Raw genomic sequence first — 27,766 nt, forward strand, 5'->3', positions numbered from 1 at the left:
AAAATATTTGCTGACCAGAGGGTTTTGTCTCGTATTCGATTGATTTTGTATGGCTTTTCCTTTAGTTATTTTAATATAATTCTTCACTCTACAGAACAATTGCACGCCCACTAGATGGAAAGTTGTCAAAAGGGCAAGCCATCATGATCATTATGCTATGCTGGTTGTACTCTACTCCGTTTACTTTACTTCCTTTTTTTGAAGTCTGGGGCCGTTTTGTTCCAGGTAATCTCTTGTTTTTGTATCCCAATATTGCTTTATGCCAAATTTAAGATATTTTTGGACTTCTTTCTTAATTGCGATACAAATGTAAAAAGGGAAAAATAAGCTCTATGTTGGTTTAATGTTGGTAGAATGTTGGTGGAATGTTGGCTTAATTTATTTTTACAGAAATAAATTTATTTTACTTATTTTAAAGTTTGACTCTTTCTCTCAACTCTACTTTTTAAAACAGTAAAAAACTTTAGCGTAAAGAGCGGGATGTTGATGAGGAAGCAGCCCCTTTCATATACGAAGTAATTTCTGTTTGTTGTAAGTTTTAATGTCGCTCCTTACTTTCAGTTAAAAAAACTTGTTTTTTATTTAATTTCTGAACGTTTTTGAATTAATGCATGTTTTGATTTTGGCTCTCCGCAGAGGAATAATTAAAACGAAACTTTCATGTTTAATTTTTTTTGGCTAAATGGCTTTCTCATAGTTTCGATCGAATGATTTTGAGAAAAAAGGAGTTGGGGAGGAAGGCTAGTTTCTCTCAAATTTTTTGGTTACTTAAAAAGGCAACTACAACTTTTAATTTTTTACATATATGAGGGGGTTCACCCCCTCGTCAGTACCTCGCTCTTTACACTAAAGCTTAGATTGTGTCCCAATTCATTCAGAATGACCCCTGAATCACCAACGCCGTAGAACAAATAGTTGAAATTACTAAAAATACTTTAGCGTAAAGAGCGAAGTATTAGGAGGAGGTGAGCCCCTCATATGTGTAACAATTTCTGTTCGTTTTAAGTTTTAATGCTGCTCCTTACTTCCAACTGAAAAAACTTTTTCATATTTATTTTTTCATTGTTTTTTTTTTTTAATAATGTTAGAAAATCCTGCGCTCCCTTCATGGAAATTTTCTTCTCCCATGACAAATTCTTCGATGGAAAGTTCCCCCAACATATCCTCCTCTTCTCAACCCCTCCCCCAGCCAAAACACCCCCCCGAAAACGTCTGTACACTTCCCAATAACCATTACTATATGTAAGCACTGGTCAAAGCTTGTAACTTGTAGCCCCTCCCACGGGGAATGTAGGGTCCCCGTAAGTGGTCCCCAAGGACATAGTTATAAGGCTATTCAGCTACGCTGAACAAAATAGCTATCTCAGAGTTTTGATCCGTTGACTTTGGGGAAATAATTAGCGTGGGAGGGGGCCTAGGTGCCCTCCAATTTTTTGGTTACTTAAAAAGGGCACTAGAACTTTTCATTTCCGTTAGAATGAGCCCTCTCACAACATTTTAGGACCACTGGGTCGATACGATCACCCCTGGGGATCGGCACATTTTTGTAGATAGGCGCTTGAAATTTTACAATAGGGTTCTCTGATACGCTGAATCTGATGGTGATTTTCGTTAAGATTCTGTGACTTTTAGGGGATGTTTCCGCCTACTTTCTAACATAAGGCAAATTTTCTCAGGCTCGTAACTTTTGATAGGTAAGACTAAACTTGATGAAACTTATATATTTAAAATCAGCATTAAAATGCGATTCTTTTGATGTAACTATTGGTATCAAAATTCAATTTTTTAGAGTTTTGGTTACTATTGAGCCGGGTCGCTCCTTACTACAGTTCGTTACCACGAACTGTTTGATAAGTGGCAATAGCTTCTGTAGCGTTAAAGAGTGAGCATTTGACGGCTAAGGCTGTTTAAGAAGTGTAATACGAGTTGCAAGATCAAGAAATTCAGACATGAAGTATTATATACAAATCAGACTTCACTGAAGTTTCATAAATTAGCTATGGATTTAAGGTACAAGAAAATTTGTTTAATTTAAGGTTTACAGCTTGATTTAAATTAAATTTCAAATTGCCTATTTTGTCGGATTGATTCAAATATCAGTCAATTTAACCGATCATTTTGATTAAAAGAACATTTTTGAGAAGTTAATATATTTTTCTCATCCTTTTTTTATCCGTCGTTCAGTCATGGTAATGAAGCTAAAAAAAGAAATGTGGATAAAATTCCGATAAACACTCATATCAATTAGTTTGCAAAACTCTTGAAAAGTAGCCCAATAAATTTAAGAATAGAACAAAGGCCGGACAATTGACAGCGTGTCGCCGATAATTTTTCGTGTGAGCGCCGCAGAAAATTTTTCAGTACTGTCGACGGCGTGTCGCCGACAGTGTAATTGTGTCCACCACCTCTAAATTTCATTTTGGCGTGGCCTCGGGGTTTTACAGCCAATACCCACATACTGATTGGAATACAATTTGATTTTTTTTTTTTTTTCAGAGGGGTTTCTGACTTCATGCACTTTTGACTATATTACTGAAGATTCAAGTACAAGGTTTTTCGTTGCAACAATATTCTTTACGTCGTATTGTATTCCCATGAGCTTGATAATTTTCTTCTATTCAAGAATTGTTGGACAAGTTTGGAAACATGAACAGCTGTTAAAAGAGCAGGTTAGTTGGTTATGTCTCATTTCTTTATAGTAGCTCGTTTATTGGAGAGATGGGGGTTCGACAATGCTCTAAAATCAAAGAAGTTGGGCTTCTTGAAGTTGGATCCCTTTTAAAAGGTTTTGAAATGGAGGCTCATGTTCCTTTGCAACCTTGGTCATTGTATGCAAAAACTGAAAATTTTGGATTTACTTCTACAGTAGTTCCATTTTTTTTGCAATCAATAGCAACACATAGCGCCATCAGGGGCAGATCTAGTGGGTAGTATTTTGGATCTATAAAGATATATTGAAGGTCCGTCCTGAGCAAAGCACATATAGGAATGTAAAAAGACTTTAATAAAACGGGTGAACGGAAATTTTAATCAAATTAAAAGTTAATGTCGGGCGCACGTTAGTTTTTCGTCCCATTCACATTGGCGTGAAAAATCCGCTAAATTTACTTTACATAAATTATACTTTCACTTAGCTCACGTGTCCAAGTGTACTTAGAAAGTTGAACATTTTTCAACTTAGTGAAATTTATTCAATTGAGAAATTTATTATTGCCTATGCTTGAAAAATGGGATCATTTGAAAATATGAACATTGATTTTATTAGAAATAGGCCATATTTTTTCTCTTCAAAGAACAAAAATTACAAGAGCGATTTACCAGATGGGCAACTCATTTTGAATTTTGCCATGATTATTATGTGTATCTGGGATTGCGTGTTCAATGTTTAATCTTTTTAATCTAGTGAATAAAACTTTAGACATGGGTCTATAGAATAATAAAATTTTAAAATTTGTTTAGCAAGTTCGAAGCATGACCTAAATTGTTTGATAAGTGAGAGAATACACCTATTACTGGCTACCTCCTTTTTTCTTGTACCTATCACACTTTTTCATTATTATTATTGATGGAAAACTAATGTAAGATACTACATGTTTTTCATAGATTTTCAGTTTTTACTGTTAGGCGCTATAGAAAAACAATAGAGGCCATATTCTGCAACAATTTGTTGTAAGGTTTTGCCAATTATGAGGAGTTTTGCCAAGTTTCAGGATAGAAGAAATAGCAAAACTGGGAAGAATTCACCCTTCCATGTATCTCTTTGAATTTTAATAGACTGTAGTTGAAACTAGCCTAGCTGTATGTCAGAATAAATGTTTTTAGGTGTTATTTATTGGTACATTTTCAAATTTTAACATTAGCTGATAGTTCGGATTTTTCTTTTTTTAATTTTGGAGGTGAAAGCTGTGACATTTCAGTCAGTATTACACACTATCATTGAAAGCAGGGGCTTAATTGACAAGGATGTAAGGGAAATTCAAAATGTTTGCTTAATCCAAAACGCTATTTTTTGAATGATAAAAATAGTACTTATGTTTCAATATGAATAGGAACATTTTAATGTGAAGGGACCCAAGTAAAATCCCAGAACTTATGCTACTGAACTTAAGCTACTTAGGGCAATGGGCGTCCGGCATAAAACAATTCTAAAATTACTAATTCGAGAAAGTTCAAACAGTTCAGCAGTTCGACAAAGAGTCCTAATTGGATTCATTTAAAAATAAAAGTTCTCTGTCCTGGATTAACCTCTCGATGCTTTACCTGTTACAGTTTGTATGATGGAAAGCTAATGCGGTTTTTGTCGTTATTTAGGCACTAAATTGTACTACTTACAGAGGCGGAGGGGCGGAAAATACTGATGGGGAGACAGATTTTTATTGGTCCCCCTCCAAAATATTAATTCGACCTCCTTCCCAGATCACCAGGGTTACTCAGAAACGTCTTCAAACTAAAATGTAAGTTTTTTTAAACGTGGATGAACTTTTGTTCGGCGTGCAACACGTTTTAAATGTCATTGAAACGCATCAGGTTTACAGATATATTTTAATACAACTGGTGTAAGCCAGTTGACAAATATGCTTTACTAAAAAGTGTCAAAATAGAGTTCATCTTTCGTTTTTAGATGTTGCCTTTTATGCTACAAAAACTATGAAGTGAAGCTATTCACTTAATCTGTTTCCTCCTTATGTCACATCACCTCCTCACTCTCAGTCATCCCTAGTCTAAGCAACTTAGTCCTCTTGACATTAATTTTGAACCTATGTTTGTGCTCTGAACTCGTAAAAATCATATGGATTTTTTTATTTATCCAACATACTTATATATAACACTTAAATCGTCTTCATAATCTAAATCTGATAATGTTTTGTCTTCCCTTTTGTTACCCTTCCCCAATAGCATTTGACGTGTCGCTTAGGCCGAAGACCATCAGTATGACCCATAGAAACAGATATAGAACACAACCCCGCTTAAAACCTGGTTTCACATAGAACCAACCACCAATCTTACTTCTTACCTAAATCGTAGCAGTATCATTTTTGCACGCAGTACTAATCACCTGAATATACATATCAAACAGTTCGTGGTAACGAACGGTAGTAAGGAGCGACCCGGCTCAATAGTAACCAAAACTCTAAAAAATTGAATTTTGATACCAACAGCTACATCAAAAGAATCGCATTTTAATGCTAATTTTAAATATATAAGTTTCATTAAGTTTAGTTTTACCCATCAACAGTTACGAGCCTGAGAAAATGTGCCTTATTTTAGAAAATAGGGGGAAACACCCCGTAAAAGTCATAGAATTTTAACGAAAATCACACCATCAGATTCACTGTATCAGAGAGCCCTATTGTAGAAGTTTCAAACTCCTATCTACAAAAATGTGGAATTTTTGAATTTTTTGCCAGAAAGCAGATCACGGATGCGTGTTTATTTTTTTTTTTATTTTTTTTTTTTTTTTTCAGGGGTGATCGTATTGACCCAATGGTCCTAGAATGTTGCGAGAGGAATCATTCTAACGGAAATCAAAAGTTCTAGTGCCCTTTTTAAGTGACCAAAAACGGGAGGGCACCTAGGCCCCCTCCCACGCTAATTATTTTCCTAAAGTCAACGGATCAAAATTCTGAGATTTTAAGATAGCCATTTTATTCAGGGTAGTCGAAAAGCCTTATAGCTATGTCTTTGGGGACGACTTACTCCCCCACAGTCCCCATGGGAAGGGCTACAAGTTACAAACTTTGACTAGTACTTACATATAGTAATGGTTATTGGGTAATGGTAAGTGTACAGACGTTTCCAGGGGAATTTTTTGGTTGGAGGAGGGGCTGAGAAGAGGGGGATATGTTGGGGAAACTTCCATCAAGGAATTTGTTATGGGGGAAGAAAATTTCCATGAAGGGAGCGTAGGATTTTCTAGCTTTATTTAAAAAAAATAATGAAAAAATAAATATGAAAATTTTTTCAACTGGAAGTAAGGAGCAGCAATAAAACTTAAAACGAACAGAAATTATTATGCATATGAGGGGCTCACCTCCTCCTAATACTTCGCTCTTTACGCTAAAGTATTTTAGTAATTTCCACTATTTATTCTACGGCTTTTGTGATTCAGGGGTCATTCTTAATGAATTGGGACAAAATTTAAGCTTTAGTGTAAAGAGCGAGGTACTGACGAGGGGGGTGAACCCCTCATATGTGCTTCTGAGTGCAGAACACGTTATGTCGACCTCGGAGAAAATTCTTTCTGCCTCACATGTTGAAACTGGAAGCGTCGCAAGGATTGTGAGCAATGCAAAGATGTTCGGGAAAATTTGCTCCTGACAGCCGTTGAGAGCCGAAATAGCCGTTTTCGGCCTCTCTGTTGCTATGTTCGACCAGTGGTTCTTCCAGATCAGGAATTCAACTTTCAAATCAGTACATGTGCCACTTAAAAGGTCCTTGTACTTCTAGTACCCTTCCTTCAGATCGTCCTAATTCTTGCTATGGACAATTGTTGGAATTAATGATGAATGTTTAGCCGTATGAGCGAAATGGGAGCTGTATCTTACCAAAAATCAAGGAGAATGGCATCAATGGTTGGGATGAATGCCACCATCCTGTAGTGGCTTTCTGGATCCACATTGGGTACTTCCGTTCGGTACATAGAGCGCGAGGCTATGCATGGTTGAACGACTTTCATGGCAACATCGATATTTTTTGCCATATTCTCAACTTCCTTATAGAGACACTGGAACTCAGTTCCTGCACGGGCTCGCATTCCCTCTAATGTTGTCTTGACGCTGCTTATGAGTTCTAAGGCTCTGACAAGATCGTCGTCCTTTTGTTGAAGTGACTCTGCCGATGGTTTCATTGGAGATGAAAACGAATTCGAGCAGACCAGTCCGATCAACGTGTCTGGTTTCTCGATGCAAGAACGTAGTAAATGTGCTATGCTGCTGGCTTCTCGGTCAAGCTAGCCTTCAATATCATCCAGAGTGGAAACAACAGACGACAAGGAATCCCAGAACAGACTAATTGCTTCATGCCTCTGTACAAATCTTATGGTACAAGGACCAATCTGGGTCTCAGCTCTACAGTTGTCTGACATTAGATGTTTCTTCAGAAGCCTTGTTTGTTTGGCACTCGAGCTGAAATGAGAGATAGTCTCTTGTACGACATCTTGTGCATTCTGTAGAATTGGGACAGCAACTATCTTCGAGCACGATAGATTAGTGGCATGGCTTACACAATGAAAATAACCTACAAATTTGTAACTCCGCTTTATTTCACCAGCAGTCTCATTTACTAAGCTTAAAATGCTAGCGGCTTTTTCATAACCTTGGCCGATGCACTTTGTCATGCCTGAGCCAGATTTGGTGACTTCACTTAAAAGTAGCCTGCCGAGGCTTTTGCCGTCTAGCCCTTATTCAAAATTTTGGCTTGTGTTGGTCTTTTCATCTTCAGAGAGCCCCGATAAGGTTTGAAAAGCGTTGAATATGGCAACATGATCCTCTCTGATTACGTAACCTTTCTGATTTGTATCCCTTGTCTGGCTATGGGTGGATTCTTTAGCAATGAGACACCAAATTCTTCCTATGTTCACTTTTCTGACTGCTTTAGACCTTATAAGTTCTCCAATCGTCCTGATTAGTCTATTTTGGATCTGCTTACTGGTGTATTTTGCGTTTCCAGGAGCAGCATCTACAAGCCTTTGAAGCAGAGAATTGGCCCCCTGAACACGATGCCGAAGTAGGTGACGAAAATTACCATCATTTTCTGCTGAGACTACATTAGGGCCCTGATTATCGAGTTTACCATCGTCCCAGTGGCCACGGAGGGGTATATTCTGTACCCCGCAAAGTTTAATTGTTTCCATAATGCTTGTAAATAGTTCACAGTTTTGGTGTATTTGTTTTATTCATTCAGAGTCCAAGGCATTCCTGATATCTTGATGGCCTTGCTTGAACAAAGCTAAAAGTACTGCAGCTTTACACTGGTGATTCATATGATACTGTTTTCCAGTCAGATTTAAGTAGTCTTTCAGGGGTGCTAAGACGAGCCGACCCATTTTTGCCCCCTACTCCCACCCCCAGACAGAGCCGACCACCGTCCGCCACTATTGGAGATTCTCATTATGACACAAACACTACACCAAAGTCCCTCATGTTCTTGGTGACGGCTCACCGGAAGCCAGGAAAATCGGGCAAGGAGCTGAGTGTTAACTCGACGAGTAACTTCACCACCCTTTTGTCTTTGTATTGAAGTTGGAACTTCGGCTTGGTTCTTAGGCTTCCATCTTTCTTTGAGACAAAACGCAATATCTCAAGATGTTAGTTGGTTTGTTTCCTTTAGTATCACTGCGAAGCCGAAGTCAGAGAAAGGTTTGATGCCAGTGTCAAGCGAGAAGGATGTACTGCTGCTTGGGTGTGTCATCTCCATCTGCCGCATATTGGCTATTGTGCTATCTTTCGATCCTTCTTTTAGTTGATCAGAATGTTTCACTTCAATGTATGTGTCAGAATGGTTGGAAAAAGTCGGTAGTGACAGCTTTCTGTTCTTGGTGGAGCAGGTAGACAGTGTCTCTGTAGTTGAATCTGTGTGAGAACTAGAGGTAACGGGTAACGGCAAACTTGAAGTTATCGTCAGAGTCTTTGAATTTGAATGAGCATCCCAAACTGAGGGAAACGACAGACTGGAGGCATCTGAAGGAAATGTTATTGTTTTTTTTATGTTAAAGAAAACCCTTTTAAAAAATACTAGCGAAGGTAGGTGACCCAAAATAATTGATATTCCTCTCAACACTCGTCGACAGTAAATTGACAGTGTCGAGGCAAAATTAATTTTCTGAGTTAGGTTTTCTTCTGAACAAATTTATAAGGTTTCATTAATTCTGTTGGATCAGTATATTGACCTCCAGCGCTCAATAAAGTCCTAAATGATCAATTCTGAGCATTCCTCTTGTGAGAACCAGTAAGGTCATTTTTTCTGGTTAGACTCCCCCCCCCCCGACCCCATGGATATCTTCTTGGCCTAAATTGCTCTTAATTCTTTTATTCATCTAATTTCAACCAAAATTGCTATATAGGTAAAATAAATAGATCGACGGATTTATCACACGAAATCCCTATTGGGCTATTCGCTATTTAATTAGTCACAAAACTAAAATTAGGAATTTTTTTTAGTGGAGAGTGGACAGGGGCAATTCAAAAAAAATATCTGTTTAGCATAAATTAATTTTTGTAAGTTGCCTTGTCATATCCTTATCATTGAAGCCCAGACACCACACCCTAAATCGACGGGCTCACAAGATAGAGAATAAAACAAATCTGCTAAAAAAAAAAATAAAAAAGAATACATTCTGAGGATGAAGATCTAGCAAGCAAGTTTAATTATATGATTAATTTTTCATGAAAATGAGGTTTGTCTTATAATTTTATGACGAAATGATTCGTAAACTGATCGTGTGAGCAGTTTCATCTCTGAAACCCTAACAGATCAAGAGCAAAATCTTGGGTAAGGGGGCTGCTGAACCAAGGGTGCCAGTGTGACTCGAGGTGGGCATTAAATTAAAAAGTTTATTTTGAAAAAGATTAAAAAAAAAGGAACGGAACAAGTGTGCCAGAAGTGTCTTAGGAGGAGGGTCGTCCTCTCCGACCTCATGTATCTGTTCCTGGCCTAAATTACTTTTAATTCTTTCATTCATCTAATTTCAACCAAATTAGATATTTAGTTAAAACAAATGGATTGATAAATTTATTCACATGAAAGCCCTATTGGGCCATTTGCTATTTAATTTGTCACAAAACTCAAATTAAGGATTTTTTTGAGGGTAGAGGGGGTTTATTGTTAGTCAAAACTTACCTTTAGATTTCCGAGTACTTTTGGATATTTTTGGATGTGAAAAAATAAAAATAAAAAAAGTTCAGGGTTGGTTGTCTATATAGCCATCAAATCGAAGAAAAGATCATGTTTGTTACGCATTTTTTACTTGTCTTAAAGTGAACAACAAGACCTGAAGCTTGAGCTAAATATAACTAACAAATCAGCTGTTATTTTGTTTATTCTTTCATGATTTTAACTTTAAACCCGAAAATCTATCAGCTTCTGTACAATTATTATTGTATGTTATCTAACTTATGTCTTTCACGGAATTTGGACCAGAAAGGTTAAAAAGTTAGGGACTATCTTTTTAGCTTAACTGGGAAGTTCTATGTCTTTCGTTTAATTTTTTTTGTCGAATTTTAGGCAAAGAAAATGAATGTAGAAAGCTTACGAAGCAGTAAGGATCAAAGTGAGCAGTCTGCAGAGATTAGGATTGCCAAAGTTGCTATTGGAATTGTTGCACTCTTTGTTGTGTCCTGGACTCCCTATGCTATCGTAGCATTAACCTGCACTTTTGGAAATAGGTAGGATTAAATTTTATTCAATCAAAGCATCGTAAAAATCCAAAAATGAATCGCCAAGCTTAAAACAAAAACGTGTACCTTACACATTTTTCTCAAACTAGGAAATGCTAAGGGTTTCCTCGTAAAGATTTTTGCAGAAAATTTACTTCACAGTCAGGAAAGGCGGTCAATTTTATTCAGGATTGGTTTCGATCAGGAAAAATTGCTTAGAGAAAAATTATCACACATGATTTTATGTACAATTAAATAAAAAAAACTAGTTTTTTCAACTGAAAGCAAGGAGCAACATTAAAACTTAAAACGAAAAGAAATTGCTTCGTATATGAAAGGGGCTGCTTCCTCATCAACGCCCCGCTCTTTACGCTAAAGTTTGACTCTTTCTCTCAACTCTTCTTTTTAAAAAAGTAAAAAAACTTTTTTTTTATTTAATTTCTGAACGTTTTTGAATCAATGTATGTTTTGATTTTGGCTCTCTGCAGAGAAATAATTAAAACGAAATTTGCATATTTTTTTTTGGCTAAATGGCTTTCTCATAATTTTGATCGAATGATTTTGAGAAAAAAAGAGCGGGGGAGGAAGCCTAGTTGCCCTCCAATTTTTTGGTTAATTAAAAAGGCAACTAGAACTTTTATTTTTTTACGAATCTTTATATTAGTAAAAGATATACGTAACTTATAAACTAGCTTACGTAAAGAATTTTTTATTCTCGTGTTTTTATTACACATATGAGAGGGTTCGCCCCCTCGTCAGTACCTTTCTCTTTACACTAAATCTTAAATTTTGTCCCAATTCATTAAGAATGACCCCTGAATCACAAAAGCCGTAGAATAAGTAGTTGACATTACTAAAAATATTTAAGTGTAAAGAGCGAGGTATTAGGAAGAGGTGAGCCCCTCATATGGGTAATAATTTCTGTTCGTTTTAAGTTTTAATGCTGCTCCTTACTTCCAGCTGAAATAAGCTTTTTCATATTTATTTTTTCATTGTTTTTTTTTAAATAATGCTAGTAAATCCTGCGCTCCCTTCATGGAAATTGTCTTCCCCCATGACAAATTCCTCGATGGAAAGTTCCCCCAGTATATCCCCCTCTTCTCAACCCCTCCTCCCAACCAAAAAATCTTCCTGAAAACACTTGTACACTTCCCAATAACCATTACTATATGTAAGCACTGGTCAAAGTTTGTAAATTGTAGCCCCTCCCACGGGGACTGTGGAGGAATAAGTCGTTTCCAAAGACACAGTTATAAGGTTTTTTGACTACGCTGAATAAAATTGCTATCTCAGAATTTTGATCCGTTGAATTTGGGAAAATAATTAGCGTAGGAGGGGGCCTAGGTGCCCTCCAATTTTTTTGGTCACTTAAAAAGGGCACTAGAACTTTTCATTTCCGTTAGAATGGGCCCTCTCGCAATATTCTAGGACAACTGGGTCGATACGATCACCCCTGGGAAAAAGAAAAGAAAAACAAAAAAAAAAACAACAAATAAACAGGCATCCGTGATCTGCCTTCTGGCAAAAAATACAAAATTCCACATTTTTGTAGATAGGAGCTTGAAACTTCTACAGTAGGGTTCTCTGATACGCTGAATCTGATGGTATAATTTTCGTTAAGATTCTATTACTTTTAGGGGTTGTTTCCCCCTATTTTCTAAAATAACACAAATTTTCTCAGGCTCGTAACTTTTGGTGCGTAAGACTAAACTTGATGTAACTTATATGTTTAAAATCAGCATTAAAGTGCGATTCTTTTGATGTAGCTATTGGTATCAAAATTTCATTTTTTAAAGTTTTGGTTTCTATTGAGCCGGGTCGCTCCTTACTACAGTTCGTTACCACGAACTGTTTGATACTCCAAAATGATGCTACATTATTCGGCTCCAAACTGTAGTTTTCCACATTTGTTCTGGTTCAAATCGCTCAAATTAAAATCCGAGGAACCGTTTCCCGACCATATTCTTGCCCTCTTGGAAAATTATGAGCTGACTGTGTAACGTGTTCTTTCGTCTAGGTGAGACAACATTATATGATGAAAAACAATGAACATGAACAAACCAACAGGACTGGAAAATGAAGTTACTGCGGGAATTAAATTCATTCATGAATTTTTTTAATTATTCATTTGACGAGTAGATAAGCCATGTTTTCTGGATTTTTATCTATTGGCCAGAAAGTAATAATGGCTAGTCTTAATAATTAGAAAGATAAAATGTTAATTCTGCGTGCTCTTGTTGCGCAAAATTTACACCGGTCTGCTTAGAATGACTGCTTAAAATGTTTTTCTTTTAATTAAAAAAATGTTAGCAACAAACAATTCGCATTAAGTTATAGCCCTTTCCCCGGAGACTGGGAATTGTCATCCCCTGAGGCACAGTTATTTATCCTTTCGATTATTTTGAATAAAATGGCTACCTCAGGATTATTATCTATTGTATTTGGAGAAAAAAACGTAGGTAGCGGTGGGTTTTTTGCCCTCTGATCTGTTTGGATCTTAAAAGTGCTAAAAATTTTGATTGGCAAATCTAGATTTTCCAATCCTTGAAGCAAAATTATTTAACCTTTGGATTATTTTCAACAAAATGACAATCTCGAACTTTTTATCAGATACTTTTGGGAAAAAAGGCGTTGGAGGGGCGCTGTCTGGTTTCTGATCTCTTTTGACTCTTTAAAAGAGAATAAGAACTATTCATTACTAATTAAATGAACCTCCTCTGAAGTCTATGCGACAGCCCCTGACATAGAAACCTAATATGTTAACAGTGGGCGGCTTGTGAAGCTGGCAGTCCTTGCCCCGGAAGTCTTGTTTTTCTAGCTCTGGAGCTATAGTTCTTTGACCTTTGGATTATTTTGAACAAAAAAGCCATCCAAAAATTTTGATCGGATACATTTCGGGGAAAAAAGACAAGGGGGGCTGGTTGCTCTCCAATTGCTTTTGTCTCTTGAAAGAGCACTAAAACTTCTCAGTTCTACTCGACTGAGTCTCCTCCAAATATTTTTAGATCAGCCCTTTCTTATGTAGCGCTTCTAGCAAAAAACAAAAACAAAATAATACATTGGAATCCTTTTACTCTTTACTATACACAACACTGTGTGCCTCTGGTGACGAATAAAACAAAATAATTTCTTAAAAGTAGTATAGGTGGTTATTATTACTACATGAGATAGGGCACTAAACGATCAAAACCTTTTAAATGGGCATCAGTTTTGAAAAGGTTTGGGAACCACTGGGGTAGAGTTTTGTTATGTCATTCCCATAAGTACATTAATTTGGGACTTAGACTATTTATATTAAACCTTTAGTTTGAGCAAAATGACAATTCCAAAGTTTTAATCAGTTTTGAGCAGAAGCGGCACCTAAGGAGGACAAGGAAAGTTGCCGGGGAGGGTCCTGTTGCCCTCCGATATTGATTTTTGACTTGATCTTTGAATCAAAGTCAAGTTGCCATCAAGTCATGGTTAATTGGAGAAAAGACAAGACAGGTAGTCTGAGTGAAAGGCAAAGCTGGCATAAGTATTTTTCAAAATTGTATAAAAGCGATGTCATATCACTTGTTGATAGATAGTCTATCATCTATCCATCCATCAATAGTCTGTCACTCATCATCAAATTGTCTATGACTTTATATGAGCCATTTGAAGGCAATTGGATATCCCAAATAAAAGCATTTCAAAGATTTATGAGACTTTAAATGCAATTGTGCATCTGAGGTTCATCTAGAATCTACTGTAAAACTAGTTGCTTCGTTGCCTTTTTTATGAAGTTGCTACCTGTCTCAACAGAATCTTTTCGCCCTCACATGTAGGGTGAGCTTTAAGGTGAAAGTCTAATTAGAACCTGCTTGGGTTCTAATTAGGCTTTTTGGTCGTTTCGTTAACCAAATATAAGCTAATCAATTGGTTTTTGATTGTGTTTTGTATTTTCAGGATAAACAGCTACATAGTGCGTTCCATGGTCTTTACCGTGCGTTCCATGGTCATTTCATTGATTAACATGGACTTTTTATTTGCTTTGTTTTTCAACTGTTTTTTCTATTCTAGTCTAAGAATAAAACACAAATTTTTCCAGGAGGAATATTAAAATGAAAACTGCCCTGAATTCTAAAAAAATGTATTGTTACGAAAAAATGTGTCAGACTATAGAAAATGGGTTTCAGCATTGCACAGCAGCCAAAACCTTTAGATGTTGCTGTTTTCAAGTAGCAGATATCTGTTTGTTTTGTTAACCAGGTTAAGAATAAGATTTTAAGTAGTTTCAGCTAACGCAGGATGAATGTACACTAAAATATTTACAATAGTTTATCTCATTAAGCGACTAACTTCTTCTTTATAGATTTGGAGGTCCTTGAACACAAAAGGCAGGTTCTTTGACCTTTTTATTGCACTAGCTACAGCGCTAGAGTATAAATGTGACTAATCAAGGAAATGGGATAATCAGGACTCGTACGCCCGCAACAACAAAATGGTCACTAGTAGATGTGTCTCTTCTTAGGATCTCAATGGACGCCTTAAATATATTTCTATCGCCATAAGGAGGGAGATTAGAATTCAAGATTTCAATGAAAGTATTAGGTATTTTAGCCATGGGACAGAGGTACTTGAGAGTAATAGTATCCATGCAAGTGGCTGGCAATGAACTAAGACATATTGGATTGTCTGATCTGTTACGAAGCAGACACGGCATAGAGGGAATGATGTGACTTTCAATGAAATTACAAACTGTTGAGAAGAATGGCATTAGATTTCAGTTGGTAATATAGCACAGTATGCAGTTTAGTGCGGATGGGTGATGAAATAATTTACTGTGATTAAATTTAGATCTTTGCCTAATAATGTCTCTTGTACTGAGGTCTCTTGTATTCTCAAGTTTACACGAAGTACTTAATACAGCTTAGAACCTGACAGCAAGAGGTCTGTTGGATCCCCAGTTGAATGGAAGCTTTGTTCAATCCTAGGCTTACCTCAAGCCTAATCTAATCTCAACCTTATTACCTCTGACTCATTATATTTTCATGTCTACAAATGTTATGGCACTACGAGGAGGTGACCAATAATAAGCCAAAAAAGCCCATCAAAACAAACCAAACTAAGAAGAATTATTCATTAATCAGAATCCAGTGCAAATGCTATGTCGTTTACCAGGCTATAACTTCCTCGAAGGACGCTACTGCTCGAGCCGAAAGTGCAGCACTGTTAGCAGTCACGGTTTTGGTTAGGAAACCAACGCAACCAGGATTTCCCTATCGGGGATATGGACGAAGAAAGAACCTTAATACGGAACGAAGACCCCAAATTATCTCACAAACTGGAAAAGTACCTTACCTATCCTCGGTAAGGCATTCGTCACGGTACTTGAAAAGTAAGTTAACTCTGCTTGACAAAAATTTTAAAAAGCACGAATTTCATCGACAAAACGTTTGTGCGCCAATTTGACCGAAATTAACTTAAACCTAACTGTACATAACCTAAGACAATTTAGCCCAGTTTAAATAGTCAAGCTAGTGAAATTAAAACTAAACCTGATTTAACCAGCCTAATTTAACCTTTTTAAGAGCTAAACGTGATCAGTGAAGGAAACTAGCCCCCCCCCCCACATACTTTTTCCCAAAACACATGCCATAGCCCTCCATTTTCATTTTCTTGATTGGGGATAGAAAGTTCTAGTTCCTTTTTATGATTGACAAGAGAACAGAGTGTAACCACCCTCTCCTCCCACACCCTTTTTCCCAAATGTACCGCGACAAAATTTTGAGATTGTCATTTTATTCAAAATATTCTAAGGGTAAGACGACTAAACTTTAGGGCTTGACAGCCTCCCTCCCAACCCCAGGGAAAAGGATGTACTTTATGTAGGTTGTCCATTGCAAATATGTACGGTTTTTATGAAAGAAGTTGTATAATGTTTTTATTATGTTTTTACTCGACAAAGGTGGCGGATAATCTTCTCGAACCTGAAATTTCTTTGGTATTTTAAATCTACTAAATCAGAGGTAAGATACAGCTCTTGGTCAAAATCTGTTATAAATTGTTTATACCGATTAAAACTGTCATAGGGCGCAATTTCAGCATTTTGATTGGGGAAGAAGATGGGATCTACATCAGGGGGCCTGGGATACCCTTCAAGGAAGAGGGATTTTCAATTTAAAAAAAAATATAATCCTAAACGAGTTTCTAAGCTATTTAAAACTTGTCTCTAAAATTAGTTTTATAATGGATAGCAAACACCGAATACTAAAAAATAAAGGTTGTCTGGGCCTGCCTTAAGTTTGCAAAACCATAATTTTCTTCAAATGGTAACGAACAAAAGTTCATATTTACCGAAGGTTCTACATAGTTAATCAGAGAAGCGCTATTGCCTATAGTAAAGGTCATATGGCTATAATGTTTTATTTATTTATTTTTCACAGAGGCACTTCATGTGGAAGGGGTGGTCGTATAAACTTTGGAGGAGCCTCGTTCGGCTGGAAATCGTAATTTCTAGTGCCCTTTTTAAGATTCAAAAGAGATTGGAGGGTAACCATGCCCTTTTCCTCCCAAATGTATCAGATAAAAATTTTGAGATAGCCATTTTGTTAAAAATAGTTCAAAAGTAAGATAACAAAAACTCCGGTGTCAACACTAATCTCCAGGGCCTGGGGGCAGGCGTTGTAAGTAATGCCCAGGGAGTATATATGGTTCTTACGGAAGGGATGCTTGTATAAACTGCAGAAAGGGCTCATTTGATTGGAAATTTAATGTTCTAGTTCACTTTTAAGAATCAAAAGAGATCAGATGGCAATCAAATGCATCATATGAACATTTTGAAATAGCTATTTTGTTAAAATTGTTCAAAGATCAGATAACAAAACCCCGGTTATCCGTTAAAAACCCCGGTAAAAACGGGGGCAGCCGTTTTTAAGTTATGCCCAGGGGGCATATATGGCTCTTATGGAAGGGAAAATCATATAAACTTCAGAGAGGGCTCATATTTGATTAGAAATTGAAGGTTCTACGTCATATTTCAATAGTCAAAAGAGATCTAAAGGCAACTAGCCCCCCTCACGCCCTTTTTTCCCAGACCCTTCGATAAAAGTTTTGAGATAGATTTTCAAGTTATCCGCTGGGGGTATATATGGTTCTTATGGAAGATGTGTTCGTATAAACTTCAGAGGGACCCATTTGAATAACAACAGAAATCTTACATTTACGGTATCCCAACAAGTGATGCACTGGCGACTCCGGTGACCCCGGGAAAAGGCAGTGAGCCAGCCCTCTATTTAAACAACAACAATCCCTCAATGTGGGGGGATGGAATATTTGCTCAATGAAATATTTAACAACAAGAACATTTATTGCTTGCAAATTTAAGGGCTACGAGCTACACATCCTTGGCCTATCCGATACGAGAGCGAACGAAACCAACAAAAATGAAATTATCTTTAATCGTAATGAATAGGGCCCCTTTCACTTCCTCAATTTTGGTCCAGAAAATGGTTCGGGTCAAAGCAGTGAGGGACTCGTAATCATTATCCTTCAATGGCAAACTATCTCCTCGCGATTGGATATGACCTGCTTTAAGAGCCACCTGCTCAACATCACTGTTTTTGCCATATATATATATATATATATATATATATATATATATATATATATATATATATATATATATATATATATATATATATATATATATATATATATATATATATATATATATATATATATATATATATATATATATATATATATATATATATATATATATATATATATATATATATATATATATATATATACATTCAAGAGAATCTTTGAAGAATTCCAAATAGACAAACTTTTTAACAAGCTATTAGAGTTAGTTAAGCCCACCTTCTTATTATTGTAGATAGTTTCACCCCCTACACCAGCATTGGCAACCGTAAGGTCCATAAACAGCGAACTCTAGGCAAATTTGGATTCAATGATAGATGCGAGAGAAGAAAGACTCTCGGTTTGCTCAGCTGAACACCCTAGTCTTAGCTAATATTCTGTTAAAGCAAAAACCGTTCATAGAATTACCTGGGGATCCGGAGATCGAAGGACACGATCTCGAAGTGGACTACATTCTAATATATGGGCATTCGAGACGCTCTATAACAAATTGTAGAGCCTTTAGAGACGCTGACACTGACTCCGAAAATTTTTATCCTAGCCCTCAAGCTAACAGCACGAAAAGAGATATTTGCCCCCCCCCCCCCTCCAAAGATACAATGTAGGGCGTCTCAAAGACAAACTAAGCCTTGAAAAATTCTTCTTGGAGCTTTTTAATCTAATCAGCATCCTGGCTCCGGGTCAGCGAGCAATATTGAATACAAACAGAGGTCAATTAAATATAATATAAAAGATGCAGATACTCAAACACTGGACCAAATATCATTTCAAACAGCAAAATCAGTCTTCATCGATTTTGTCACCGCTCTTGACGCGGCAGTCCGTTGTGGGATTTGGATAGTAACGCTGAAAGATGGAACGCCCCCCAAATTTTTTCACCTAATCAAGCCATACCGCATACACACCCGAGCCAGTATTTTATTAACAGAAAATACTCGTCTTGGTTCAACATTAAATTCGGAGTTAGACAAGATTGTATCTTCTCCCCAGAGCTTTTTGACTCTGTGTTTAGCTGGATTTTAAGAAAAGTTTTGAAAGGCTGCACTGGAATCAAAATAAATTCGTATGTCAATGTCACCGGTTTTGAATGCGCAGAAGATGTCTTGCTTCTAGCTAGTTCATCCCTAGAAACGCAGAACATGTTCCAGAGAGTAGCCTTAGCAGCTGCCCTCTTGGGATTGAAGATCAGTATGGAGAAGAAAAAAGCAGCCACCAACGATGAGTTTTACTTACCCCCCCAATGTTAAATCACTGGAGGTTGATATAGTGGAAAAAATCAAATAGGTCCACCTTATTTAAATTCATAGACATTAATGGCAGATACAGTGATGAAATCAGTAACAGTACATCAGTAGCCTCCTCCGTCTTTTTGTAACTTTTTGGGCCGCTCTGGAAAAGAATTGGGATTAGCATTAAGATCAAAAACCGAGACAATGAATCTCTTGGTTACTTCATTCTCATATGCAGATAAGAAACATGGCCGATTATGGTGTCCAAAACTCAGACTCTGAATTCGTTTGACTATAGGTGCATAAGGCACATACATAGATTGAGTTAAAAGCTAGTCAAAACCTAGAAGAGCATCATCAAATCTGACCTTGATACAATTGGTGGGTGTACACGACACGGTTGCAAATGGGGTTCCTTTCTGGACCGAAATTGTTGTCCCTTTGACCCTTATCCTCATAGAATGGATTGTGACCGTCTGCCACCTTTTAGCGCCAGGGTAAAGTTTCTTAACTTGTCTTCTGATTAAAGTTGAAGTAAGTACCCTATCAAACTTCCAATAAAACTAGCGTTTCAGTAATTTTTTGCACCAAAGCTAATTTAATAGAAAGTTAATTTAAAATCTACCCTTTAAGCGAGTCCGATTTTAACTCACATCGAGTCCAATGTTTAATAAAAAAAAATAAAACTAGCAACAAATAAACAACTTTGTCATCAATCATCATTTTTAGCATTACTTAAGAAAATACTATATTTTTCAAATTTTAAGCAGAGCAACCCCCCCCCCCCTCCTTCGCCAACCTTCAAATACACGGACCGATGGAGACTTGAACTTGGCCCAACACTTTTTGGATCCTCTATGACTACTAATTCCCTTAAAATATCAGGCAAAGTATATTTATTCCCTGAATTCTTGCATGGAGTTTTTCATGTAATGAAATGATCAGCTGAATTGAAATTAACTCAACAAGAAAAGACCACAATTTTTAAATTTTAACTTTAAATCCTAATTATATATAAGACCAAGTAACTTTTTGCGCAGTAATTCTTGTATTTTAATCCAGAGCTTGACTATTTTCTTTTATATGTATATAATGCTATGAAAACTCACCTCAGCTTTCTATGATCATTTATTCCTTATTCTAGGAGAGGGGGAGCTGGATAGAAGACGTAACACTCTTCAAAAGTTTAACGGACTAGCTATGAAAATATTTATACCTGACTACTTTTATTTTCAGGGCCATCATCACTCCAGTGGTTTCTATGATTCCAGCTTGCACATGCAAAACTGTAGCCTGTGTTGATCCTTGGGTCTATGCTATCAATCATCCACGATTCAGGTAGGGCATTACACAATTTATATGGGTGGAGGAGGAGCTAGAGAGAAATGAATATCCATTCACTTCCCTTAATTAAATATATAATGGTAGGTAAGGTATATAATAAACTGTTGAAATTAAAATATGGTAAACTCTGTTGCTTCAAGACATATTGATACAATCAAAATTAAAAGGCTGATTGTCAAAGACAATTAAGTTTAAAAATCAGTAAGTATAAAACATTTTTTTTTTTAAATTCTTCAAATATTGCTGTACAAGTATTTAAATTTAGTTTCAACCAGCTTCAAGCAGAAGGTGATTTTTGCTTGGCATTTTCTGTGATGTGACGCATATCTGGCTTAACTCACAAAGATCATAGTTGTTGGGGGGGGGGCAAGGTCCACAACTTACGCCCGGATAATCACAAAATTGACGGCTAGAAATTATACTGTTTCAAACATTTATCCTGAAAATCAGTTTTAAAAGCTGTCCCTTGAAATTGCAGCGTCCCTTGAAGTGTCCCTTGAAGTTGAAGTTGCCTAAGTAAAGAGCAATGTGGGTGCAAAGTATTATTTTTTTTTGTCTTAGGCCGGGGCACTTCGTATACTTCCCAATAAGCAAAATTATTTTTAACAATGGGCAAAGTTCATACCTTGCAGTCCTTCCCACAGGGGCTTTGGGGAATGAAGTCATTATCAAAGCCATATTTAAAACATTTTTCGACTATGCTGAACAAAATGGCTATCTCAAAATTTTGATCGAAAAAGGGAACTAGAACTTTTAATTTCTGTTCGAATGAGCCCTCTCACAATATTCTAGGACGACTGGGTTGATACGATCACCCCTTGGAAAAAAAACAACAAAAAAACAAATAACACACATCCTTGATCTTTCTTCTGGCAAAAATACAAAATTCAACATTTTTGCAGATAGGAGCTTTAAACCACTACAGTAGAGTTCTCTGATACGCTGAATTGGATGGTGTGATTTTTCTTAAAATTCTATGATTTTTTGGAGGTATTTCCCCCTTTTTTTGAAAACATGGCAAATATTTTCAGACTTGTAACTTTTGATAGGTATGACTAAACTTGTTGAAACTTATATATTTGAAGTCAGCATAATGATCCGATTGTTTCGACGTATCTATTGGTATCAAAATTCAGTTTTTTACAGTTTTGTTACTATTGAGCCGGTTCGTTCCTAATTTACAGATCATACTAAGTTTTGTTTTTTAGGTCAACTTCAGAAGCTATAAAACTAAATTAAAAAATACTGTTTGTGACAGGATTAAAATTTGCTAAAAATGAATTTCTCCAACACACAAATAGCAACCCATACTACGGGCTCTAATAAAAAAACTTAAAAGATGTACAATATTTTTTTTCCATGAAAAAGATTATGTCAATAAAAAGCGAACTGAAATTAATAAAAAAAAATTCCGCAAAATAAGTTTTTCAAAGAAAAGTAAAGAGCTCCATTAAGCTAAGAATGAGCAAAAATAAAGACAAATAATCTACAAAAAAAAACACAACATATCACTATCAATAAATAAATGAAACTAAAAACGAACAGATATTACAATAAATAGCCGATTCAAACTCAAAACGAGCAAGAATTAACATGAGTAGGGTTGATTACCCTATGCCCTCTCAAGACCAGAACATAAGTTGTGCTTTACTGAGAGCATAATACGTTTTAAATGTTTTCACTTCTCTTACTTTCATAAATATTAAAATTATCAAAACTTTATGTAATTAATATCAGTACATGTCAAGTAAACTGATAATCCTCTGTTATTTGTTTTCTTTTTTGTTTGTTTGTTTTTTTAGCAAAGCTCAAGTTATATTCGGGTTTTGAAAAGGTTGCTCTATGTTGAGACCTTTGTTTCTGGGATTGCTTGGCGCCATTGCAACAACATACATAACACAATGAGATGGCTGCTAGGCATTTTCCGATTATATGGTATAATAGATCCTAGCAGAGCGCCCGGGCATCTGAACAGATAATGAGAGCATTGCGTAACTGACTTTGACTTTGAGTCTAAGCATAAACGTTTGATGGAGAGTTAGTTAGTATCACAGTTCCACAGAGACATTTGATTCATTTTCATTATTTCAAGTTTTATTCGAAATATTATTAAAAAATGTGTTGTTTTACACTATTACAACTTGAAGAAATTGACAGTGATGGTATGAAAAACATGATCCCCCAATGTAGCAGTGTAAACGACAAAGGATATCGACTAATATTTGAGTGGGATCAGAATTTTGGCAGATATGTTATATCATTGAGCAAATTTAAGTTGGAAGAATAATTATATTTCGGGGAAAAAGTGAATATAATGCATATATCCAGATGTTTCAAAAATTATCGGTGCAAAAGAAAATATTCTCTCAAACAATATTTGACGGTATCATGAAAAAAGAGTCTCCAGCTGTGGATTATTGCTCAATGCTAATGCGTCGCATTTACTCAATTTGTTGGCATACTAGCTGAAACAAAACAAAGTGATATTGTAGATTTGCTTTTGGACCAACCTAGACATCCTAGTTTCTATGTTAATTTAAGACTCTATATGAATTATCTGCACTCTCTCTCTCTCTCTACGTGAGAATAATAAACAAGTCGACAATTAAAACAATCCTATTCAAACAGGTTTAGTTGATTATGAAATGCGACGCTACTTGATATCTCCTCCTCTCTATAAGTGAAATGGACATTCCTTTAAATCATTAGTTATTTTCTATTTTACATGGTGAGAGTCAACAGTAAAAATATGTTCTATGCATGTCCACTATGTTTGTATAGATTGTGCAGCTGGTAGTTATGTGAGAACTAGTGTTGATGACTATGTGACAACACTATGATGACTAGTGTTGATGAATTAAGCCTTTAAATCAGCCACAAAAATCATAGTTTCAACAAGTATCGTGTCCCCCTTGAATTTGACTCGTATAACTCATTCCTTTTGCTCCCCATTCCGCCTCAACGGGCCCAAACACATGCAAAATACGGTACTGATGAGACTGCGGGAGCTAGAATTAGCAAATGATGAGTAATGTCTTTGCTCTAAGAGTTATTGAAACTTTAAGAGAGCTCTCTGATTTAAACGTTCACCCTCCTTAGGGAGAGGGCTTACACAATATTAAAAATCGTGATTACATTCAAAAAGACACCTGTCTAACTATCTGTAGTTATCAGTGAAAAAAAATTCCTCACCCCAATCACTTTAATGTCTATATAATACACTGTTTCTTCAAAGATTTTATTCCTTAAGCCTTCAAAAACGAATTCCACTTGGTCAAAATAAAAGTGCTATACAGATCTTCAGTTTAATTAACCGACGACAAACCAGATATGAAGGTTTACACAGCGCGCCCTGTGATCGTTAGGGTTGTTTTGATAAGAATTTCAAGCTAGAAGCACATAATCTGTCAAAAGACGATTGGGAAGTTTATAAAAACGTTACAATAATGACTAGACTTTCAACGTATAATTTAGAATTAAAAATGATGAATGTATGGAAGGATATGGATGAAGCATTGGGAGAGAGACAGTGAAGAGGTATAGAGGGGTAGAAAGAGAGACAATCTAAAAACATTAGCAAATATGTTGAATACATATGGCAAATTGAGGGGGAAGACACTGCTGTGGATAAAGGTTGTCTCCATCTCATGATTTCCTTAGCATACATAGAAGTCTATTTACCCGGAGGTATTTATTGATCATATCCTTTTTGTAATTGCATCTGTCGCTATTCCTCTTGAAAACTGTATTGTTAACTCTTTCCGCTTGTATGCAGATTATATAGCGTGAACAAACAATGAACTACGCGGCTCACTACCCGACAAGAAGATTAATAAACTCTTGCACAAGCCCGGTAATGGAAAACGATTTTGCTTGGGGCCTTTATATTACAAAAAAGAATATATCTGACTAGCAACCATGTAAAACTACTGTGCTATTTTTCTTGTCTGAAAGATGCCAAGAAATTCCAGGAAAAAAAGATCTCAAGGCATAGAAACTGGTTTTTTCTATGACCACCTGTTATAGGGAACTCCTTATCAATCCAGATGAGCGGAGTTCAACTTGGATCTATTATACCATATCATCAACAACACACCGAGCAACCATCTCTAATCACTGTGCTTTGTATGTATTCAAAATGCCGTCGAGAAATCTTTGAAATAAAGATCTCAATGCATAGAAACTGGAAAGTGGTGTGTTCGGTCGTATAAATATGCAAAATAATTGGACTGTCATCGCACTACGATGGTTTTTAGAACCAGAACAAATTTCATTGACCTTCAAAACCCGTTTGGGTATTAGACATTTAAATTTGCAAAAAAAAATCTAGGTAATCAGCACTTAAATTTGCAAAAAAAACCTTTTTCCCTGGCAAAGTCGTTTGAATTTTTATATGTAAACAATAGACAAAATAATTGAAGGGTTAGTGACTCCTTATGAGTCCAGGTATACCCCCTATGCGTGTAGCAGGAAGTATTAATATGTAACTACTACTCACAGGATCGGCTGAAATGAGAAGCTCCCATTCAGAAGCTTTGTTTAGATTTCATTGAAGTGGGAACGCCTATTCCTGCTGCAGGTAAGCAGCTTTTTGACACCAGGGTATGCATCAATACACAAAAAATGTAGGTATCAGGGTACCAAATATAATGGCGTTGCAGCCATCTCAAAATTTCGCAGCTTTCCAAAATATAATGGTACCTTAAATATAAGGTACCAAATATAATGGCGTTGCAGCCATCTCAAAATTTTGCATACAGCTTCTGGAATTTACAGGAGAACAAAAATAAGGCTTTCAAGCTATTCTTTGGAACAGCTTTTTTAAAGTACTAATAAAGGGGTAAATCTGTGAAACTATAATATTCAGCTGAGCTATTTTGCTTCATTTTGGCATAAAGTCCATGAAATCATATGACAGATTTACTGAAATATTTTGTCCAATCAATCACAATAGGTCTTTCTCAAACCCTATGAAGTAGATTTACTTACTCTTATTTCTAAACAACTTTTCATTGCGATCGGATCTTTTCTTTCTAGGCTAGAGCTACAAAAGCGCATGCCTTGGTTCTGCATACACGAAGAAGAGCCAAAAAGCGATGCCACATCTGTCTCAAACGGAACTTCTCCAACAACGCCAAGCTGATTTTACATATTTCTTTTATAGTCACAATGTAGGAAATATATTACATATATATATATAGATTGTCTTAAAGAAACCCAAGCGAAATATTGAGTTAGGTCTTAAACCCTGCACTTTTTATTGTTTTGCTAGGTCTTCATATTTCGTACAGCTTAGGTTTTTGGATGCTTTTGCTCAAGTGAGTACCTAAGATTATCCTTATGCAATTCTTCTGGAAACGATTTTACCATAGTTTCTCCGACTTTTCAAATTACCCACGTTTTCACGCCACACTAAACGATTCTCTTCGCCATTGGTTCTTACCATCTGAGTCTAAGGCTTATCTTCTTATTCTTCCAAAGTTCTTCAGAAGGGCAAAACAATAAAAAAAAAATCAGTGCCATGGCCACACTATATGCTTTTACTTCATCCACATTGCTTATTAATAATATTAGCTAGGTAAGTAAAACTATTCACTAGGTAAATTTTGACTCCTATCAACATTAAACCTTTTTAACCTTGTTTTATTTCTAACCTATGCATCTTAGTCTACTTACTATTCTTTTTCAGTACTAGGAGAGGTATACCTTCCAAAACCTCAAGTTCTACTATGGTCTTTTTATTAATTTCTTAGAATAAAATAAATAAAATTTTCCATATAAAGGGGACAAATCGAACCCTGCTTATCTTCTGACTTCATAACAAACCAACTAATAACCTTGATTAGTACCTTAACCGCAGCATTATTACTTTTGTGCAGAGCATTAACCACTAAAATCACCTTATCAAGAATGAGTAAAACACAGCCCTGCTAAACTTCTGATTCCAATCCAAACAACCTAGTAGCCTAAACTCGATATAGGGCTAATCATTTTAACGTTGCTTACTTATACGGTCTAGTATTTAAGAATAGGATCTTCACTAACATTTTTCTGTCTGCTGAATGGAATGCTCGTTTAAACCTTAAAGCTCGATTCGAAAGAACCGCTTTACTTCACTGTTCTTCCTATAACCTTGTCAGTATTATGTCTTAGTCTGATGTGTTACAGCGCATCCTTCCGAAATCACATAGATGCCTCAATACTTACTGCACTCATCCTCATGTCCTCTCTTATATAGAAGTGTAATTACAGTTTCTTATGCTCACCAGGTACTTTTTCGTTACTAAAAATCATTTTAATATTCGTCAGGACCTTCTTTCTAACTTAGTATGAAGCATATTTCCTAACTCAACTATCTTATTATCAGGATCTGCAAAAATGTTGTTTTGAATTTCTTCCGATATATTTTCTAACTCTCCTTGGTTGAATAAATGTTCCTTCAACTCGAAACGTCAATAAAAATTTGACTATTTCCCTTCCCATTTCTTACGGCCTTACAAACCCCAGTTTGTTAATACAAAATCTTTCTTCCATGCTGTCTAACTGCATCAACCAGATCTACATTAATGTTACTTGCAGCCACAACTTCATATTTCATTAATTTAATGCCTACACTACTTCGTTTAATGTCCTTTTAATGGGTTTTGAAACTTAATTGGGCAATATAGCTTCTAATTAGTGAATAACCCTTTCCTAGCTTCTCGCAATTCTTTATTCTATATGATTTACTTGGTGTAAAAAAGTCTAATTCCTCATTGTGATGAATGGTACGTAAAGAGTGATCTTTATCAATAACGAGAGCTTAAATTTTTATAATATTAAATCAAGGAATAAGCTTTTGAGGTTTGTCCGAACATGGATTTTTTTCGATAATCAAGTTAAACATGTCAAGTCATTAGTACATCAGAGGGTTAATATAATCATAGGCAGCGCAATAGCGCTGCCTAAGTAAAGAGCGATGTGGGCATAATGTATTATTTATTTGTTTAGACCAGGGCGTTTCGTATCGAAGTTACTGTCATATAAACTTTGGAGAGGTTTTATTCGATTAGAAATCTAAGGGGTTATTGCCTTTTTAAGTAGTCAAAAGTGATTGGAGGGTAACTAAACCCCTTCCCACGTCCACCACTTCCCCAAGCGCATACAATCAAAATTTTCAAATAGCCTTTTTGTTCAGTTGAAAGGTCC

The 27,766-nt window shown here is 36.1% G+C and overlaps 1 protein-coding gene across 1 annotated transcript; it reads left to right on the forward strand.

Moving 5' to 3' along the window:
* The first annotated feature begins 99 nt into the window (after window positions 1-99).
* On the forward strand, window positions 100-25,776 carry LOC136031177 (opsin, ultraviolet-sensitive-like). The gene is made up of 5 exons (XM_065710531.1): window positions 100-225; window positions 2,497-2,669; window positions 10,222-10,382; window positions 20,471-20,572; window positions 25,616-25,776. The coding sequence occupies exons 1-5, from the start codon at window positions 144-146 to the stop codon at window positions 25,719-25,721; spliced, it is 624 nt and encodes a 207-aa protein (XP_065566603.1). The 5' UTR covers window positions 100-143; the 3' UTR covers window positions 25,722-25,776.
* The last annotated feature ends 1,990 nt before the right edge of the window (window positions 25,777-27,766 follow it).

This window comes from Artemia franciscana, chromosome 9 (genome assembly GCF_032884065.1).
Source record: "Artemia franciscana chromosome 9, ASM3288406v1, whole genome shotgun sequence".
Classification (NCBI taxonomy): domain Eukaryota; kingdom Metazoa; phylum Arthropoda; class Branchiopoda; order Anostraca; family Artemiidae; genus Artemia; species Artemia franciscana.